This window comes from Lathamus discolor, chromosome 1, assembly GCF_037157495.1.
Source record: "Lathamus discolor isolate bLatDis1 chromosome 1, bLatDis1.hap1, whole genome shotgun sequence".
In the NCBI taxonomy this organism is placed as follows: Eukaryota; Metazoa; Chordata; class Aves; order Psittaciformes; family Psittacidae; genus Lathamus; species Lathamus discolor.
In genome coordinates, this window is record NC_088884.1 from 87643638 (window position 1) to 87664805 (window position 21168).

Sequence of the window (21168 nt, forward strand, 5' to 3'; positions counted from 1 at the left end):
AAGACCTTCATTTCTTATTGTGATATTGCAGTATTTTGCAACTGCGTAAGTTTCTGGTTTTAATTTTGTACTTGAGGTTATTTAAGGAATGGCTGAGTTGCTACCTCAGTTGCATTGCATGTAGCTGCCATTGTGGTTGGTAAGAGGTGAGGTAACATGAAATGATCATGTGTTATACCGTCAGTCATTTAGGCAAGCCAGCATGGACATTAAAGTGTAACTGTATTCATATAGAGCAGGGACTAACCTGCTTGAGCACGTGGGTGCTTGATGAAACAGTAATGGAAGGCAGAGCAAGCATTCAGTAGTGGAGTGATCTATAAAACATGTTCAGGTACCAGGGAGGCCTCTGCAACACTTTTTTTTTTTTTTTTTTTTCCCCAACAGGCCAAGGCTTTTAATATGTATAAATATTGTAGATTCGTGGTCTGAAGATTAAAATCAGGATTGTATCATGGTATTTCTGTTTTGGGCATGAGTAGCGTTTCTGTGTTACAGCTCTTAAACAGGCTAATCCTTTCCCCATTTTCATTCTCGTAACTTTTGGTAATATTAGCCATTTTACTTTGTACCTTGTTTTGCATTTTTCAAAAGTCTTTGCCTGTAGGAGGTCAGGGTGGGCTACTAATGTGCTTCAGCATTTCTTAGTGTTTCATGTCAGTAGTTCATATGTTATCTTTCAGAACAGCTTCTTCAGGTGTTATTGTCAAGTAAGTTGGAGCACTGATGATTCGATTTATTAAAGCATCATTGCTAAGTCTGGGCTGCATCTAGTCCCAACTTCAGGTGATGAATATTGGATGTTCCTGTCTGTGTCCAAGGTAGCTGATTTTTCAAAGGTTTACTCTTAAGCAATACTGAGCTGATCTTAATAAGAAGACCTACACTTGCTGTGAAGTTGTCTCCCACAATGATGTTGAAGCTGGTGACAAGGCAGCAAGAATGCGGGATGAAGTGCTGTAAGTGCGTCAAGAGCTGGACTCATGTTTGCTGTGGAGCTGAAGTAGAAATGAAGGCTTTATCAGGATGCATGTTCTGTTGGAGAGTGGGTGTGACCTTAGGTTTGGTTTCTCATTTGTGTCTGGTCAGTGTGCTTGTTTTTGCCCAAACTTTGAGTAGCAGATGACTGTGGTTGCTGTTTAAAGCTGTGGAGCAAATGGTTCTGAGGTGAACTTGTGTTCCAGAAGCACTCTGGATGAGTGAAAACTGATCTTAGCTGATTATCCCTTGTCTGGAGTATTCTTCAAAGGAAGAAAACTGGTCTGAAAGAAGGCAAGCTGAATGTGCTGACAGACGAGGCTAAAATTCGTCAGCAATCTTATATTGAGGAGGTGGCACTAATGCCCCTTGTGATGTACAGTGAAGGTGAGTAGGTAGACTGGGATGCTACAGCTTGTACTGTATCCTTGTTTTGCTGGTAGTAGCATATGAATTTTAGGACATTTTAGAGGAAAAATGGTTGTGGTTTTTTTTGCTTTGTTTTTCTTTGCTGGTTTTGTTCTTGGGTTTTCTTTTTTTTGTTTTTTTTTTTTTCTTTTTGCCCTTCTGTTGAGTCAGACAGAGAAAAGGGTCTTTCTGAGCTTATAGGCTGAGATACTCAGCTTGCTGATCTGCCATGCAACTATTTATGTAGTGAAAAGTTTTTGTGCGGCTGGCTTGGTAGCTGGCAGAATGGTGTCAGTCTGACAGAGCAGCAGTGATGGCAGTAACCTAGGCCCTGCTAGCTCCTGTGTTTGCAGCTTCTCAGAGGTGAGTGGGAAACTGGTGTGAAGCTGCCTGGCTGGTTCCTAAGGGCTCTTCTGTATAGTCATCTAGTGCTTTCAAACAAAAGGCTATTCCCCTTCCCTTGAAACCACTCTGCCCCTAATACTGCCTAATACTGAAACCACTCTGCCCCCCATTTTTCCTTTGGTGTGAGGCAGAACTTAAATAGAACAAGTGTATATGTTGAGTCCTCTAGAAAAGCAAACCATACCTTTGATGTCTGTCACTTTCTCCCACCCCCTTAGTTTGGTAAATGTGTTTTGCAGGGTGAGGAGCTCATTTTCAGCTGCTAGATCTGGGTTCCTGTGTGTGACAAGCGAGAATTAAAAGCTGGTAGATGTGATTTCTTTGTGTCTCAACCTGTTTCTCCTTGTCTTGCAGGAAGAGATTACAAGTTGATGGTGTAAGTGGTGTAATAAATCTTATTTATGTTTTATTGTTTACCTTTTTCAGTAACAGCTTGCTCTTGGTACAGTAATATGAAAATGCAATTATTGCAAGAAACCTTTAAGGCAATAACTAACTTTGTACTTGGGTGGCTACTGTTTATAAGGTCAAGCGTTATTAAGTGCTTGTGTCTGCCAGTGAGTGTTCTGCTGCTTGGGATAACTTAACCAAGGCCTTCACTAGCAGGTGGAATCAGATCATGTGCCTCTCTCAACCTCAGCCTTCCTGTCTTGTCATTCAAATCAGGTACTTAGTAAAAAAAAAAAAAAATCAAGAGAATTGAGAGAGACTTTTTAGTGAATTTATTTAGATACCTTTCCCCCTCATAACCTGTCTTTAAACTTCTCTAGGAATGTGTCAAAAATGTTCTTTCTGTGGCAAGGGTACTTGTTCCTTTGTTCCTGCATGCACATAAAATCTCTTCAGATCTTTGCCTTGCTGGGATTTGTGGGCTGTGTTGGCCAAAAGGAAGTCACATGCTCTAAAACTGAAACCCACACTCAAAACAACAACCTGTTACACTGCCTCAGCATCAAAATCATGTGGGGAGGAAATCTGGATGATGGTTATCTGCCACTTTATGGCCAATGTCTCCCATGCTGCTCAGTTCTTGCATGGTTTCGTCAGTTTCTTTGCACTTATAACATTTCTGATGGTAGGTGATGGACTTGGGCATCTTAGATCTTCTTTGAGGAAGAGATGTGTTGTTCCTCTCTCTGGCTGTGGACAAGCATGTTGTAATAGGAAAAGGAATTCTATACTAGCAGTTCTGTCTGTTATCTGAACATGGCTGAATGTCCTTTGTGCTCAGGGGAGGGAAGAAGAGGAAATGAGTTGTGATGCAGCTTGTCCTACTGAGAAGCTAGCTGATCCTGGAGTTATGTTCATACAAACACTGAATTAATACGCTAAAATATCTGATCAGAAGCATTAATTGGAGGGAAGAAATCAAAATTGTGGTAATGATTTGGAGGAACTTGAGGCATGGTTTTTATATCTAGCATCAACAGCAAATAGTGAAAAGGAGGGACTACACTTAAAATTGTTGTCTTGGCCCTTAAACCTTGTTTGTTTGTTTGTTTGTTTGTTTTTTTAATAGGACCTTTCTTAATGAGAGGAGTAAATACATACTTGAATTTAGTCAAATACTTGTCCATTGCTTTGGTTACATTCATATGTCTGATAATTTACTATATGCAAAACCTGTGCAAATCTATTCAATCTGCAGAAGCTTTCAGTTGGGTGTCAAATAGAGCAAAGAGAATTTGTAAATCATTTGTTAGGTATTAGGCCTAATAGCAGTTTGTCTTGAAAGAAGAGTGACTATCAAGCTCGTCAAAATTTTAACCAAATGAGTTGAAGTTACTACAAGTAAATTCCTTCTGTGCTCAGTTCCTACAGCTGTAACAGTATCAATTCGAGTTGGATACTGAACTTGACTGTCTCCTACTGTAACTTTATCTTCTTGCTTCTCATCAGAAGAGAAGAATGGGAAACTAGGCCATACCAGTTCCTTTATTAAAAAAAGACCAAGACCAAAACCAAAACAAGCCCAAAAAACAAAACCCCACAAGCAACCTTGAATTGTAAAATGCCAGGAAAGGAAATCCACATGATGCTTTAGTTTGTTCCTTTTCAGGTTTTTTTTGTTGGGCTCAGTTTTTATGTGTGTGAGCATGGTCAGTTGTTTCGGATGGTTGCAGAGCTATTCCTCCATTTAACTTTAAAGGACAGGAATAAATATCAGTAAATAGAACTGGAAGGTCTTGAAGTAATCCCCAAGTTCTTGATCTAACTTGTCAAGAAACTCAACTCTCCCGATGTTGTGTCATTTTTCTTGTTTCTAACGTGCATTAGTGTCCACATTCCTTTTTCTGTTGGTCACTTCATGTAGCATGAGTTGGCTTAAGAAGCTACCATCTAGTGTCAAGGTAGATACCTTCTAGACACTGTCGTGGTTTAAACCAATCCACACAGCTTGTCTACTCACCACCCCCCCGACCCTCCCCACTCCCACAGAGATGGGGAGGAGAATCGAGAGAATGTAACTCCCTTGGGTTGAGATAAGAACAGCCCAGTAACTAAGGTATAACACAAATCACTACTGCTACCACCAATGATAATATTGATAAGAGAAAATAACAAGAGAATACGATACCACTGCCAAACGAGTTCAACCCCCACCTGAAGAGAGAGTGTGCCCTTCTGGGTAACTCCCAGTTACCTCCCTGGGCATGATGTGCTGTGGTATGGAATACCTCTTTGGCTAGCTTGGGTCAGGTGTCCTGTCTCTGCTTCCTCCTGGCCTCCCCTCGTCCCCAGCAGAGCATGAGACTCACAAAGTCCTTGGCCAGAATAAACATCACTTAACAACTATTAAAAACAATCGGTGTTATCAGCTCTCTGCCCAGGCTGGAAGTCAAAACACAGAGCTTGCACCAGTTAATAAGAAGGAGCAAAACGGCTGCTGGTAAACCCAGGACAGACACGCAGAATGTTTCTTGAGGTTTTTATAGTTCCTGGAGTAACATACTGTGCTAAGACCATGAAGAGAAGGATGGAGTCATCTTATGCTTGTACAGTGTCCTGCACAGTGGACTGATGCTCTGATCACTTTGATGGGAATGGAAAACTGAGACTAAGCTACACACTGCATCACTTGAAGGAAAAAATGGTTCTATTGTTCCTGCATTTGGTTTTACATCTCTGCACACAAGTTGATGCTGTATTACCATGAACATGCTAGTGTTTCATTTATGCCAAAGGGAACTCTGAGTTGGACTCTTTCACAGAGTAGCTGTTTGTGTGTTCATCCTATCCCTCCTCCACATGTCTTCATTCCCTTCTGCTGCTTCATCCTTTGGTGCAGAGCACTTGCTATTGTGAAGAATAGCTGGCCAAAACCACTTACAGATGGGAATGATTTCCTGCCAAATTTGTGTAAGAAAATGTGTGGGCAGCTTAAAACTATTTTTGTTTCAAAACCAGTTGCTGTTTGGCAGCTCAGGCCACTTGCTCACCATGCTTTATGCTCAGTAGACCAAATGAATGATCCTTTTGGTGACTGTGGACCTGAAATGAAATGTGGTGGAGTATGTGCCAGAGGTATCAGAATTGTCAGTCTAAAAGGGTTTGGTGTTGTTTTGGTTTGTTTGTTTTTTTTTTTTTTTTTCTACAAGAACAACAAAGAAGTAGGCAGCTTAGGTGCAGAGGAGTAGTAATGCTGCTGAGGCCAGGGAAAATATTGTTTATCCAAAATTGCTGTCTTTATTTTTATTTAATTTTTTTTTAAGGTTTTTATTCCGTGCTGTTGTCTTGCAGGATTAAAATGGTTGTGGAGGGGAGCAAAATGAGCAAAACAGGCAGACTGGAGTGAGAGGCAAATGTTTTTTTTTTTTTTTTGTTGTTGTTTTTTTTTTTTTCCCCTTGTCGTGCTGGGAGAGATGGATGATGTCTTGTCCGCTATAGATTATTTGAGCAGAAGCAAAGAGACAGTCTGCCACCATCAAGGGGACAGACGGGCAGGACTTGTGTGTTTGTGTGACAGGGTTTTGTGTAGTGTACAGCAAGGTTTCTTCAATCCCTGATGGTACTTTGGACTTTCAGCTTTGGTTTGTGCCCTCTCCAGTGCTGTGGAAGACAAGGCGAGAGCTGGTAGGTGCACCTGAAGCTGGAAGGTCTCTGCTATACTTCAACAGCCCCCACCAAATGCTGTTTTGCTGCCCCGGGGTTGGTATATGATCCTGTAAATGGCAAACTTCAAGTTGGCTGGTGTCACTAAAGCGTTATGCTAAATTCCACATTATCTTCTATTAAAAACAGATAATGGAATGATTTAGCCTTTTTTACTCTGCATGTTCCACTCAAATGTAGTTTTTGGTGTACACCTTCATTACTGTGCAAGGGACTTGCCTAACAGTCTCTGGTTATGTACGATGATACCAGTGTAACTGCTGCAAGCTTCTCTTAAGCCTTCTAAAATCCAATGGAATGCACATGTGCAATCTGTGGTCTCTGTTCAGGTAAGCCCCAAGCATTTAAAGCAACATTTGACAGTAAATAACTGGAGTTAACTGCAGCACAGTGCCAGTAGTGCAGGTTGTCAAAAAGTGTATCTGAAAAAGCCAATTGCTCCTGTAAACCCCCTGTAAAAGCCATTTTGTGCCTCTTCTGGCCAGGCAGTCTTGTTTTATTGCCTCTGGTTCACCTCCTTGAAGGGAACCTGGTTTCAGGCAGGACTCTGTTAAAATACTGCGATTTTGCTGGGATTTCTCCATAAAGCAGTTGATGCCTGGTACATGTTCTTGATCTTGACCACATAAAAAAGGAGTGGGAAATGGCCAGCTGTGTCTTTGCTTGTTTTTTGATGCCAGTCTGATATTTTACAAGGGTTTTTAAACCTTTCAGGTGCTGCAGTTGAGTGACACGCACACACTCCTCTTGCCAGCAGTTCTTGATTGAGATTGAGGACAACCCTCCTGGTGGTTTTTAGACATGAGGAGTCCAAGGTGTCACTAGAGAAGTAAAATTGGAATTGTTTATGCAGCAAGACTTGTTTTGTAGTGTTGTGAGTTCCTTTTCCCACAACATGAATGCGTAGTATTCATCATTGCTCTGGAGTTTCCTGGAGCTGGCAAGCACTGTTTTGGAATCGGTAAAGCAGTGCATTTTAGGCATCAGGAGATCTGACGTTTAGTCCTGTGGGTAACAGTAACCTGTGACATAATACAGGCTGTGTAAACCTTTATTTCTGTTCCTCTTACTTCTCTTGTTCTGTGATTTGATCAATCTATAGCATAGAGTCACAGAATAGTTTGGAAGGAAACTTAAAAATCATCTACTTCCAACCCCCAACCAAAAGCATCTCTCGGTATCTGTGTTGGGGGATGAAAATATGTGCATAAACATGGATTGATTGTCTTCTGTTATTGTTGAAGCAAAGTACTGTTAACTTAATATCTTGTCTGCATGTTGGAAGTTTGAGGGAATGCAGGATATCCCTCTGTGTGTATGTTGGGGCCAGCACAGTAGAGTGGTCTGTCTTTTGCTTGGAGGTTTTGTGGTGTAAATGAGCTTCTGAGGGTCCCTCCTTCTGGGGTTGAGTTTGGTTTTAAGATCGGAGTTGGGAAACATACAGAATTTTGTCATTTGAGAACAGTTAAGGAGCAGGAGTAAACTCCTGGTGGGACTTTAATGATTTACCACTGCTGTAGTCACTTGCAGATGCAGGAAGGAAAGAAGCCAAGCTGACTAGGCTGAATGTTGAAGGTTCTGCTGACGGAGAAATGCTTTCTGGCAGATATAGCATAGCAATCTGAAGTATCTCTTCGTGAAAACTGGGAAAGTCAGTGGTTTCCCTCTTTGACCTTACAAATAGAGCATGCTCTGTCAGTGAGAGCTTGCTGTATAGCAGTGTGAATGGATGCTTGTTTTTGTTTTTGTTTTTTTTTTTTTAATTTGTTTGAATGTATGTAGGATTCTGGTGCCTTGTATCATATGTCTAGAGGGGGAAGAGGGTGGTCTTGCCTGTCCTCTTTTTTCACTGAATCTGCATAGTTGAAGTTCTTCAGCTTCTTTGTTGTGGACTTCCAGGGCCAGGTTGTGTAGGGCTTGGAGCAACCTGGACTAGTGGAAGGTGTCCCTGCGTGTAGCATGGGGTTGGAACTGGATGAGCTTTAAGGTCCCTTCCAACCAAAAACAGTCTGATATCCTGTGATCACAAAGAAGCTTTTCTGGATTATCTGGGGCCTGGCCTCATCACAAGAAATAAGTGTGTTCAAATCTGAACTGCTGTCCTATTAACTGTGGTTTTAGAAAATGTGGGTGAAGGAAGGGCCCCATGGTGCTGTTTCTGCATCAAGCTTTATTACTGCTAGCTTTGTCTACACAGAAGTTACGATGTTGTGTTTCTATTGTTCAGCTGTGCTGATCTGCAGTCCTTAGAATAACAACTTGTTTGAGCTGGAAATGGATGGGTGTGCACAGTTCTGAACTGGAACTTAAAGTGAAATGGAAAATGTGAAAAATACTGCAGAAGTGCTTGTGAGAAGTTGGACTGCCTTTAGTTGTGCTAAGCTGCTCTAAACTCCCTTCTCAAAGGATTAGTTAAGGGTCTTGATCTGTTACAACAAAGCCTGAGCATGACAGAGAAATGGCTGCTTATTGAGCTGTGAACAGAAAGCTCAGGATACTTCTCCTTGAAGCTTCTGCAGGCAGCAAGCATGCAGACATACCCCCTGAAGTTAACCAGTGATAAAGATAATGAATGGTGTTCGGGATTTCAAGCTCGGCTCTTGTAGAGATAGTGGAATCAAAATGATATGTTTGTGGTTGTAACAGCTCAGGGTTTCATTTTTTCACTTTTTCCTTAGGTGTCATTTAAGAGGAGGATGCTTCAAGATTCTAAATGAATTGACATGATCTGTTAGTGTAGCAAGGCACTTCTTGGGATGCTTGGAAATGCTTGTCTTGAGAATGCATCACTTAAATCTGTCCTTGGAGTATATAGTCAAGGGAAAAGGTGAGCCCAGTGGAAAAGGAATGTGAGGAACTGCTAGAGAAATATTTCCTTTCCTGTGAGCTCACCTCCCTTAAACAAGGCTTAAGAGAATAATTAGTCCCCTGAAAGTAGGGCAATGAGGAATAGGATGTAACAGTGCACAGCAAGACTGCTTAGTCCTTTCTTAGTAGTGCACATGTTGTTTGGAGGTGCAAGTGTACTGTGTCTTCATGTCCAAAATGTTTTAAAAGCAGTTGTGCTTCATGTACTGCCCAATTTTGCCGTTTTGAATGACAAAACTGGAAAGACTTTCATACAGCTGTGTTGTTCTATATTCCTTAGTTCTCAGTGTTCCATAAGCCTCACTACTGTATCTGTGGAAGCTGGCCATGTTGTGATTAGGGATCAGTCCTGAGTCTTAAGTTCTCAGGGAAGTACAAGTTTCTCCATAGAGGTTTAGAATCCTTGAGCAGTCCTTAAGCAGGTAGAGAGGTGTGAGGACTCTAAAATGCCATCAGCCTAGCTCAGAAGGTTTGTCTTGAAGAGCCTGTGATAGAGGCTGAGTGAAAAATTGGCTAGGTGGTCAGAGACAGCATAACACCTCTAAGACTTTTACAGCTGTAAGGAGTAGGCTCTGGCTTGGGTGACCCTATAAGTAATTTGCTAAGTAGCTTAAGTGATGCTCACCTCAGATATTGCGAGAGTCGTAGTGGGCTGCAGTTTAGGTGTGGCATTGGGAGACTTCATTGGTGAGGGGAGAGGGTGTTTCTCAGTTGCATCATCTGTTTTCTTCATGGTGGTTCTGTGCTCCCTTTCTCGTGTGTCTCAGACCGTCAGTGTTTGGGAAGAGACATGACAGGTTACTTGTTAAGGGCGACAGAAATTACCAGTGTAGGATCAGGTTGGTTGTTAAGCATCCTTCAGCTGTCAGGGTTGTTTGTCAGAGAGCAGTTTCCATTTTGGTTTGGAAAGGTGTGGGAACAGCCTCTTTATAGGTGTTACCTATTAGTGGTTTGTGCAGACTACCACATCTCAGGGTTGCTGCAGACAGTCAAAGTCCATGTGAGTTATTCCATGCTGTCAAAGCTTGGTTTTCTTTTTCTTTTTTTTCTTTTTTTTTTTTTTGTGGGGCTTGGGGGGAAAGAAGGTGAGCAGCTGTTCAGGTGGCTGGATTAGAAATGGGGCAGCTTTTTTTCTTGTTGGATGTAGTAGTATTGTCTGAAGCTGAGAGTTCAGAAACATGATGGCAGACAGCTCTATAGAGTGTTATGATGTGTTTGGTTTTGTTGGGGTTCTTTTGTGATTTTAATATCCTGTTATTCATGTCAGAGACTAAAACTTCTATGTTGTTTTTTCCCCCACATAAATGTGAAATTGAGACAGGGAACTCTTAAGATGTGAGTTGAGGTTTTGTTTTTACACTGGCATGAAAACTGTCTCATATGAACAATTGCAGCGGAATACCAGTTAATGCATGAATTCATTTAATGTGGATGTATGCTGAGTGTTTGGAATTGAGATTTGAAATAGGAAAAGAATGTTAAACTGAAGGTGTTGTTCCTTGTAGTTTCACAAGCTCCTGGGAGCTGTGGGTTTCAATCTGTCTGCCTGCCTCTCTTAATTGTTGTAATGCTGGGGATAGAGACTACAGAGGAGAGGAGGAAATTTTCCTGTGAATACATCAGCACCTGTCTCGTCATCATAAACACACTGCAGTAATAATGCAGGTGTCCCTGCAGCAGAAACTCTGGTGGTGCTAGTCATGAGGATGGTGTTAATGCCATTTCAGCAGTATGGACTGTCCTCCTTCCCTTCTTCCCCCCCTTTGTATTTTTTTAGCAGCAGCAAGAGTAAATGGAGTGTCTAGTTGATGAACAAAATGAAAGAAGACACCGTTGAAAAGTTCCAGCTGCTGGACTCTAGATTTTTGCTGAGCAAGGCATTTAGGTTTGGGGAGGGTCACTGGACATTCAGAAGACAACAAATGGGATTCTGTATCCCAGAGAATGGGAAGGAATCCTTGCTATATGGGAGAGAAATCCTGCTGTAAGACTTTGTGTTTGTGGCAACAGTGCTGCTGTATTAGCTAGGGGTAGGGTAAGGGAGGATCATGCAGCTTGTTCCTGTTAGAAAATAGATTCTGAGAAATAACATAAAAGCTGAGAGGCTGAAATGGAATAGGCGGAATAGACTGCTTCACTGGGCTTTCAGCATTCAGCAGCCAGGAAGCTCATCTTTAGCTAAAGAAAATGGTGTCCTGTATAAATATCCAGTAAGCTATCGCTTGCCCTTTAGAGCTCTGTCATCTAAATTAGGTAGTCGTGATGTTCTGTTTTGTCCCCATGTGAATGGGAAGCAATGCCAGAAGCTTCTCTTCAGTCAAGTTTGGAATGGAATTTTTACTATGATAACATTATTAATCCTGTAAAGATCTGCATCTTAAGATGGCTTGAAACCTGTGTTAACTAAGTGGTGTAATGTCACCTGAACTGTAGCCTTAGGTGAAAAGGTAGAACTGTGTACTTTGTCTTAATAAATTTAGTTTGCTAAATACCAAATCTATTCCCAGTGCTTTATTTCAAGATGTGTGTGAGTTGATTGCTTTGTCTTGATGTTTTAGGTCAGACTATTTTTTTCCAGTAAGCTGAGCTTCAACTGAGGCAGATTAATGCATTTTTAGAGTGTAAGAGTTGATATTCTGAGGGCTAAAAGATAACAGAGTAAGAGAGAGCTGGCATGAAGTTCTTGCTTCAGTGTGGGACATGTGAGGGGCTGAAAAAATTTGACTGTTCCTTACACTTAGCTGACCTGTGACTGAAATGAACAGAAATGCAGTACATGTACATGGCATGGACATTATCAGGTGCCTTTGGAAGAATGAGTCTCCTAAGACTCCAAATGATTTCTTGACACTTAGGATAGAAAACTGTATATAAAAACTTCAGTAATCCATTATTGTTAAAAGCATGATGGAATTACGCATCTTAATTTAGAGAGTTTTGGGGTTGCCTGTTGGATGCTGAAGTGAAAACATGGTGCTTGGGATACTTGGCCTGATTTGCTATGTTCCAAATACATCATCCCTTTGTTTTGATCATAGAATCATAGAACAGTTAAGATTGGAAAGGACCTCAAGATCATCAAGTTCCAACCCCCCTGCCATAGGCAGGGACACCTCACACTAAACCATCCATCCCACCCAAGGCTTCATCCAGCCTGGCCTTGAACACTGCCAGGGATGGAGCACTCACAACCTCCCTGGGCAACCCATTCCAGTGCCTCACCACCCTAACAGGAAAGAATTTCCTCCTTATATCCAATCTAAACTTCCCCTGTCTAAGTTTTAACCCATTACCCTTTGTCCTGACACTACAGTCCCTGATGAAGAGTCCCTCCCCAGCATCCCTATAGGCCCCCTTCAGGTACTGGAAGGCTGCTATGAGGTCCCCACGCAGCCTTCCCTTCTCCAGGCTGAACAGCCCCAACTTCCTCAGCCTGTCTTCATACGGGAGGTGCTCCAGTCCCCTGATCATCCTCGTGGCCCTCCTCTGGACTTGTTCCAACAGTTCCATGTCCTTTTTATGTTGAGGACACCAGAACTGCACACAATACTCCAGGTGAGGTCTCATGAGAGCAGAGTAGAGGGGCAGGATCACCTCTTTCAACCTGCTGGTCACGCTCCTTTTGATGCAGCCCAGGATACGGTTGGCTTTCTGGGCTGCGAGTGCACACTGAAGCCGGCTCATGTTCATTTTCTCATCAACCAGCACCCCCAAGTCCTTCTCTGCAGGGCTGCTCTGAATCTCTTCTTTGCCCAGTCTGTAGCTGTGCCTGGGATTGCTCTGACCCAGGTGTAGGACCTTGCACTTGTCATGGTTGAACTTCATAAGGTTAGCATCGGCCCACCTTACAAGCGTGTAGAGGTTCCTCTGGATGGCATCCCTTCCCTCCAGCATATCAACTGGACCACACAGCTTGGTGTCATCGGCAAACTTGCTGAGGGCACACTCAATCTCACTGTCCATGTCAGCGATGAAGATGTTAAACAAGACCAGTCCCAACACCAATCCCTGAGGGACACCACTCATTACCGGTCTCCAGCCGGACATTGAGCCATTGACCACAACTCTTTGTGTGCGGCCATCCAGCCAGTTCTTTATCCACTGAGTGGTCCATCCATCAACTTGATAGCTCTCTAATTTAGAGAGAAGGATGTTGTGTGGGACAGTGTCAAACGCTTTGCACAAGTCCAGGTAGATGACATCAACTGCTTTACCCTTGTCCATCAGTTCTGTAGCCCCATCATAGAAGGCCACTAAATTGGTCAGGCAGGATTTCCCCTTAGTGAAGCTATGCTGGCTGTCCCCAGTCCCTTGATGTATGTTGAGTGTTTAGATACAAGACATGAAAAATATGGAGCAGTGTTATGTGAAGACAACTCAAGTTGTTATTAGTCAGGGCTGGGCTTTGCTCTTGCACTGGGAATGTTGGTTTATTTCCTTTTGCACATTGCAGTTGCAAGGTGCAGTATAAAAGTGGCTAGCTTCAAACTTACAGGGTATATTCATGAAATAAGCAGTGGAAGATCTTATTTTTAAGAAGCTCAAGTTGTGGAGGTAGGTTTTCTTTGGTTATGTTGTTTTTTTTTGTTTTTGGCTTTTTTGGGGATGTGTGTTGGTTGCTTTTTGGTTGTTTTTTTGTTTTTTTTTTTTTTTGTTTTGTTTTTTTTGGCTTTTTTTGTGGTGCAGTGTTTTGTAATAAATTGGAGCAATTTCACAGTCATTCCTGCTGCTGTAGGAAGTGTTCAGCAGGTGCTTAGTGGACTCAGCAGCAGCCAAAAAATACTTGGGGACTATTTTTCACACAAGGGTGGGCAGAATAAAACCCTGAGAGGAATCTAGATTCTGGGGTGCAGGGGAGTTCATATGCTTGTCTGGGTTCTTCTGGAAAAGGTTGGTCTGTGTGACAGCCTGTGCCCTTCTTGCCTGTCCCATCTGCACATTCTATTCCAGAGGTGGAAGTTCTGAAGGTCCAGCTGTAGCTAAATAAATTACATTCACTGTAAAACCTACCTGTTGACTTGGTGAGATGAAGGATGGGGGCAGAAAGGGTTAGTACTCTGCCATTCATGGTGTGAGAGCTAAAACTGATCTGTAGTGAAAGCTGAGGTCATCTTGGACATGAGCTGCTGGAGTGCAAAGGGAAGGTAGTGTAACTCTGAGTCAGGCTTTTCTGCTCACCTGAGTAGCTCCTTATCTAAACTGGGATTAAAACTGCTTGCTGTATGAGAGTTGTTTTTAGCTAGGGAAGGGAAGAACCTGAAGCTTCCTTACTCCTCAAGCTGGTAACTTGGACTAAAGTTGATGAACTGACCTGGTAATGGTTTTTGATAATTGTTTTGGTCTGACAGTGGCTTTGCAATACCTGATGGACTTGAAAATCCTTGTTAAACTTTTATATTGTCTTTAAAACCCTTTTGCTGTTCTCCAAAACGTTTGGAGCTGGGAAAAATTGACTGTTGGAGTGCTTGCAAACTGTCAGTAAGTCCTTCTGTCCCTCAATAAGGAATAATACTGAAAGGACTGTTGGTGTAAGTCTATTTGAGGTGGTGAAGGTCTCTACATGGCAATAGCCACAAGCTGTTCTTTGTGTGCTAGCTCTTCAGAGCAGCTTTGTAGTAAGTTTTGGTTCTCCCTCGCTGTCAAATACCAAAGGTCCAAATGTCAAGGTAAAAGTTAAGCAAATTCTGAAATTGTTGGAACTAGATGACTTGTAAAATAATGGGAGTCATCTGACAGAAGCTGAGAAGCAAATCTACAGTTGGATTGTAAGTGGCCAGCCCCAAGAATTAGACACAAACCTACAGAGAAAATATGTTTTTTCCATGAAGGGTGTTTTGGGGGCCTTTAAAAATGCTTGTTTTGGGTTAGTGTGGGTCGTCCAAATGAGGTTTCAGAGCTTAAAGACACTGTGGCTTAAAAAGGTTTCATCTTATTATGTTAATGAATCCACCTTGCTTTTCTACAGCCTTCAAGGTCTGTTGTTTGCAGCCTACCTGCTGGACAGCCAATCTGCATTTCACTGTTCCCTTGGTACCTTAAGAATGGCTTCCTGCTTTTTATGAGCATGTCTTCTTGTAAGGCTTCAAGACAGAGAAATATATTGTCTGATTTCTTATTACCAACAAAGGCTAAAATGGAGCTAGGAACTTGCATTGCTTCCAGGAAGGGATATTTGACCACGGATGTTGTTCAGGTTTTTCATAGCGAGTGTTTAGGCTGAGTTGATGACACTGTGCCTAAGTGTACCATACAATTCAAGAACTGTTTAGTGCATTCTGTCTCTGTGCAACACTGTCAGATGGGATGTGTTACAGTAATATGATGTTTTTATAATTTATATGGAATACGGGGTCTCAAATGTTTACTCTGTGCTAATTTCTGACTAAATGCTGGAAAGCAGTAGCGCATCAATACCATATGTATGCGGGATGGCTATGAGGAGGACTAGGGAATAGAATCAGCAAAATGGGCTCTTAAAATCAGGTGGGGAACATGGGAGGATAAAATGATGGTATACAGCCTTTTCTAAAGGCTCAGCTTTGCTCTTGGGTCCTTTAATTGTGCAGCATCAGACAAGTTCAGAACTTCTTACCAGTGAAGTTGTGTAGTATATCAGAATGCTGTTGTCAGATGTGGAGTGCTGTTTTTCATGGTTTAATGTATATGAAGTTTATATACTATAAATTGCCAATATGTGATTTTGGGACTTTGGCTGAGAGCAAGATTAGGCTTGTAATGAATATTTTTAGGTGTTGGGTACCCATTTAGGTAGTGAAGAGACTTGTCTGGGTTGATACCTTAGTTGATAGTGTGGCTCTAGAGGAGCTGTTTGGTATCAAGTACCCAAATGCATAGGGCTTTTTGCGTGGTGGACGGGTTTGGGGGTTTATTTTTTGAGGGAATCTGTGGGAATTTGTTTCACCTTAGTGTACATCTGTGGGAGACCATGTGGAGGCGTGTGTATGGGCTTGGAAGACACTGCTATAGGAATATGGGGGATGCTTACTATGAAGATGCTGGGACATTGGAGCAGGTTTCCCAGAGAAGTTGTGGCTGCCCCATCTCTGACAGTGTTCAAGGCCAGGTTGGATGGGTCTTAGAGCAACCTGGTCTAGTGGAGGGTGACCTTACCTGTGGCAGGGGCTTGGAACTGGTCTCTTCCGACCCATACCATTCTGTGATGCTGCTTACAGCAGTGTGTCTGCAGTGAGATCTATTTGATGACAGTTTTAGATGTGTATGGCTTGATGGGAAGAGGTGGATGAAGCTTGAGTTAGTGTCAAGAGCTGAGTTATGTCTCCAGAGTAGATCTAGCATCACATGGTGGCAAGCTATGCCTGTTAGAGCAAAGTAACTCAGTTGTGCTTTGTTTTCTGATCTAACCTGCCATTTATTAAAATGTAGGCTCAGTATCTGGTATTTGATAGTCAAAACATAAAATTACTGACATCTTTCAGGGCTTTATTCAGGGTGTATATAGACATGAGTCCTGGTGGTTCAGCTTGTACCTGTTTGAGATGTATGTGTATCCATGGACCAGATGGTACAACACTACCAAAAATGCAGAAGTACTGCTCTTTAGGAAAGAAAAGATACAGCCTCTCCCCTAGACTACTTGGAAAACTTCTAGTACTTTTTTTTTGCCTAGAAAAACAGAACACTGAGCATGTCATGCTACAAGTACCTCAGCACATTTCCTTGAGGTTTGTCTTTCTATACCTGTTAACACCATGCTTTTCGAAGCCTTTTTTTAATACCTCTTTACAATTGTGTTCAGTGCATCAAAACTGTGGGCTGTTCTGTTTGAGAGTACTTGGAACTTGGTCATTCTGTGCTCCCAGCATCTTTTTTCATTGTAGAAGCATAAAATACACTAGAGGTGATTACAACCAAAGGAAACTTGGGCATGAGATTTTATTGCAGGATGAGAGAGGAGGAGAAATCTTGTAAAAGGCCTTCTGTTGGGGCCTGCCTGAAAATTGAGTTATGTCAGAGTATTGTTTGATTGGAGAAATACTGACTGAGAAGGCAGATTAAATATTCTGATATGTAAGGTGGAGCGTTTGTGGGCTATTGTACATAGAGTTTTAGTTAAAGGAAATAAAATACATCTGAAGACCATTAAAGGAAGTTCTGTAGAGCAGGAAGGATTTTCTGACAAAGGGAAATTGAGAATTAGCTACTACCAAAATAGAGTTTCATTCAGCACTGTTAAGTACTGTGTCTGTTGTTACCACCCTGTGTGGTGTTCTGTGTTGTGTTGAACCAGATGAAGTTCTTCAGCTAAAAGGCAGCTGTGAAACTACAGAAGAATGTAACCAGAGGCTTGATGAATAATTCTACAAGCTGCATGTTGAAGATGTCTTTTCTCCCTTAGAAAATGAGAACTAGGTATATTTAATGCCATAAAATAGTCAAAATCTATTACTGAATAAGTTCTTGAGTTGTTGCTCTGAAATGGTTTAAATAACTGCAAGTTTCTAAACTTGGTTGCAAGATAAGCTTTCTCTAGATATCTTCCCTGTGAGGGTGGTGAGGCGCTGGCACAGGTTGCCCAGAGAAGTTGTGGCTGCCCCATCCCTGGCAGTGTTCAAGGCCAGGCTGGACAAGGGCTTGGAGCCAGCTGCTCTAGTGGAAGGTGTCCCTGCCTGTGACAGGGGCTTGGAACTGGATGAGCTTTAAAGGTCCCTTCCAGTCCAAACCACTCTGATTCTATAACTTGTGGTTGCATTGGTTCTGTGATGCTTGCAGGTGGCTTGCTTTTTCTTCCCATTCTCCTGATGTTAGTTGTGGTTTTTTTTTTTTTTTTTTTTAAATCATACTATGCTCATATTCTTAGCTGGAAGGCAAATAGGAAGACTTTTCTCGTGAAGCTTAAACTGCATAAAAGACCTAATCTGAGAGGAAAGGATGTGAGTGGGGAGAGACATTTTCCTATTTTGACTTTTTCCTTAGCAAATATTTCATAGTGCTAGGAAGAACCATGACCAGCTGTTAAATATTTCACTCAGAGGAGTTTTTTTCAGTTTGAGCAGTAGAGATTTTGCGTGGGTTGGGGGAGCCAAGAATCCTTCCCAACTGTTCAGGAGTTTGCCTTCCCAGTGGTGAAATCTGTCGCTTGGCTCCTGAACAGCAGATCAGTTTCTTTTGCCTGCTGCTTGCTGCAGCAGGCTTAGTCCTCTTGAAGAAGATAAATGGTAAATCCTCAGATGAGCCAAAACCAGCCTAAAACAGATGAATGGAGCAGCATTCCTCCACTTGGGAAGTGAAGTTGCCTTTACTAGTGTGCCAGACTGGGAAGCTGCAGCCAGTGTTAGTATCTCTTGGAAAAAGGAGTGCTGAGGACCAATATTCAGTACTGCAGGACTGCCCCGTCCCTGGCAGTGTTGAGATGGCACTTTGAGCAGCTTCGTCTAGGGGAAGGTGTCCCTGCCCATGGCAGGGGGTAGGAACTGGATGAGCTTTAAGGTCTCTTCCAGCCCAAACCCTTCCATGATTCTATGACTGTCTTGTTGTTGAAGTCAGAACTACTTTCATCCCAAGTCAGAACTCCTCTTCAGCTTGCTCTCTTCCTGGGTGTGAAGGGGAGGGCAAAGAGGCTGCAGAGGGGACTGGAAGGAGGCTTCAGAGATACCTTTGGGGGGTGTGCTTGTGTATTGCTAACAGCTGTCTGATGGGATGCTGTTTCTCAATGGTATCATTGAAATGATGAATTGAAGTAATTTTGGAAGTTCTCAGCCTGCTTTCCTAAAGGACCAAAGTGTTTAAGTTCAGGTTATGCACTAGTACTATATCCTAGTAAGTTTTGAGCTGGAGGCAGCCAGAAGAAGTTGTTGGTGAGCTCTTAACTTCTGACTGGAAAACAGATGGAAGGATGGCAGTCCCTGGATGGATTAGTTACTCTTTTGGTGTATCTGCCTGCTTAGATTAGGGCCTTTATTGGCAGGAATCTGAAGTTGTGATGCTCATGAGATGGCTTTTAAACTTCAGAGACACACATGAAGAAAAGAAGAAAAGGAATTGTATTTTTATCTTGATGAATTATGTTCCACATGGAAGTAGATCGCTGCTGTACTTTGGACAGTAGCTGTATTTATCCAAAGATGATAGAATAGTTATGTTGTAGGGGTGGCTGGGCACATGGATTTGGTTTATCTAGCAGCCTTGCCTTTAGACTGATTTTTTTTTTGTTTGTTTGTTTTGTTTGGTTTTGGGTTTTTTTGTTACTGTTTTGGGTTGGAGTTGGCTTTTACCTTTATTTGATTTTTGAAGGTGTGGATTTTTGAGGTTGTTGAGCTTTGTAGGGGGATGTTTAGACTTTGTCTTTAAAATCTAATAAATGGCTTGATGGCTAATACAAAGGCTTAGGGGTGTGTTCATGGAGCTCTGAGAGGAGGGTCCACTTTAAACTACTTGACTCAGTCCTCCTTTTACACACAGTAAAACACAGATAGATGCTAGGGGCTTTTTTCTCTTCTAATACATTGGTCACTTACTTAATCTCCATTTGTTTCCCAACCAAAACAAATGGGAGAGTACAGAAAAGCAGGATCCTGAGAAGAACTTACACCATTCAGCATCTGTTTTCAGAAAAAGTCAGTTATAATGGGTTCCATATTCTGTAGGTAATGTTTTAAATGTTTTATTGGGAATACTCTGTGAAGCTGTTGTGTGTTGCATTTGAGCTGATTAGATCTGGAACATGTTGCTGGTCCTTTTGTGTTTTTAAATACTGGATTGGGAGACATCAGACTTGAAAGAGTGAGATAGCTGAGAGAATCTGTCTGCAAGTCAGAACAGTTGACATGAAAATAATGATGATTTTGTTTTTCTGGCTTTTGTCTGCTAGCAGAGCTTAACGCCATTTGAGGGTAGGTTACTTCTAAAGGTGAACTGGGTTGTATGAAACAGATTAGTTCTGCCTCTGTTGTATGTGTCTCATGCTTTGAGGAGGGAAAGAACCCCACCAAACCAATAGCTTGCATGAAACTCATGGCACCTACAACCTTTAGGCCTTCTGAAGTGCGACCTATTCTTTCACTTTTCCCTTGTGTTAAGTTGGTCTTGAAAACTGTAAAGTGAAGTGTGGAGATGTGAAGGCTGTCTCTAGTGGCTTCTAGTCAGAGCAAATAGATGACAAAAGGCACATTCTTGGCATGTGATTTTGGAAGATCTCATTGCGTCCTTTGAAATACCCTTTGGAGTCAACTGAGGATAGTATGGCTAACAAAGTATTTGAAAAGCAAATGCTTAAGTGACAAATACTACTCTGATTTTTACTTTAAGTACATATTGTTCAAGTTTACCATTCTTAAACCAGATCTGTTATTTTTCAGGTGGAATCGTTTATCTTAGATCAGGATGATCTCGAAAACCCCATGTTGGAAACCGCTTCTAAACTCCTTTTGTCAAGTACTGCTGATGGTGCTGACCTGAGAACAGTAGATCCAGAAACCCAGGCAAGATTAGAAGCTTTACTTGAAGCTGCAGGTAAATACTCGTGTCCCATGCAGGTTTAACCCCAAAGCCCTTACACGTGAGACCCTACTGGAGCTGCTTGCATGAGTTGGGTCTGTGTGAGCATGATGCAGATACAGAATGTAAGGAGGTGTGAACTTGTCAAGGTTGTGCAAGTCTTTGAAGAGGAAGAAGTTCATCACAACATTCCAGATTTTGAAAAATTAGGGTTTCCTGGTTCTGCTAGGATTCCTCCAGTGTTAGATTTCTAAAATTGAGTGAAAATTGACAGCTGACTGGGGCTTGTGGCCCTATATAAAACCCCAAATTGCTCAGTGAGACTTTGTTTTGTATTAATTACTGGATGGAAAGCTTTACTATTTGCTTACATAAAGGACTTGTCAAGAGTTGTATCTGTGGACTGGAGGGTTTCATTCATGCTCATCACAGAGTGTAGCTTTTAAAGTTGCATTGTAAACAGTTAATCCCTTCTGTTTGGAGGCTGTAGTTCATGATGCTTGGAACACTTCTGCCAGCAGATCTCATAGGCTCAATTTCAACTTCTCTGTTCTCTCCTTTTCTGGCATGCCTCCTGATGTGTTGTGACTTGGAATGAAAGGAATAGGTAAGCTGTCCACAGCTGATGGTAAAGCATTTGCAGATCCTGAGGTGCTTCGCCGACTGACTTCTTCGGTCAGTTGTGCATTGGATGAAGCTGCTGCTGCACTTACCCGTATGAGAGCAGAAAGCACAGCAAATGCAGGGCAGACAGACAGGTAAGTCACCTTCCACACTGGGAATTGTTTTTAGTACTTTGCTACTTTTAGAAGCTGTTTTTCTTCTATCACTTCTGATTACAGGATGGTGAAACTCTTACTCAAGTGGAATTGACATCAGGTTATCACTTGTGGTTCTCCTCTTACATTTTCCTGAACTATC

The 21168-nt window shown here is 42.1% G+C and overlaps 1 protein-coding gene across 4 annotated transcripts in view; it reads left to right on the top strand.

Moving 5' to 3' along the window:
- Positions 1-21168, top strand: part of ANKRD17 (ankyrin repeat domain 17) — a 93311-nt gene that overhangs the window by 22226 nt on the left and 49917 nt on the right. For all 4 annotated transcript variants that reach the window (XM_065685194.1, XM_065685201.1, XM_065685214.1 and 1 more), the window contains exons 2-3: positions 20109-20262; positions 20849-21005. In XM_065685194.1, coding sequence (XP_065541266.1) covers positions 20109-20262; positions 20849-21005 — 311 coding nt within the window. The remainder of the gene's footprint in view (positions 1-20108; positions 20263-20848; positions 21006-21168) is intronic.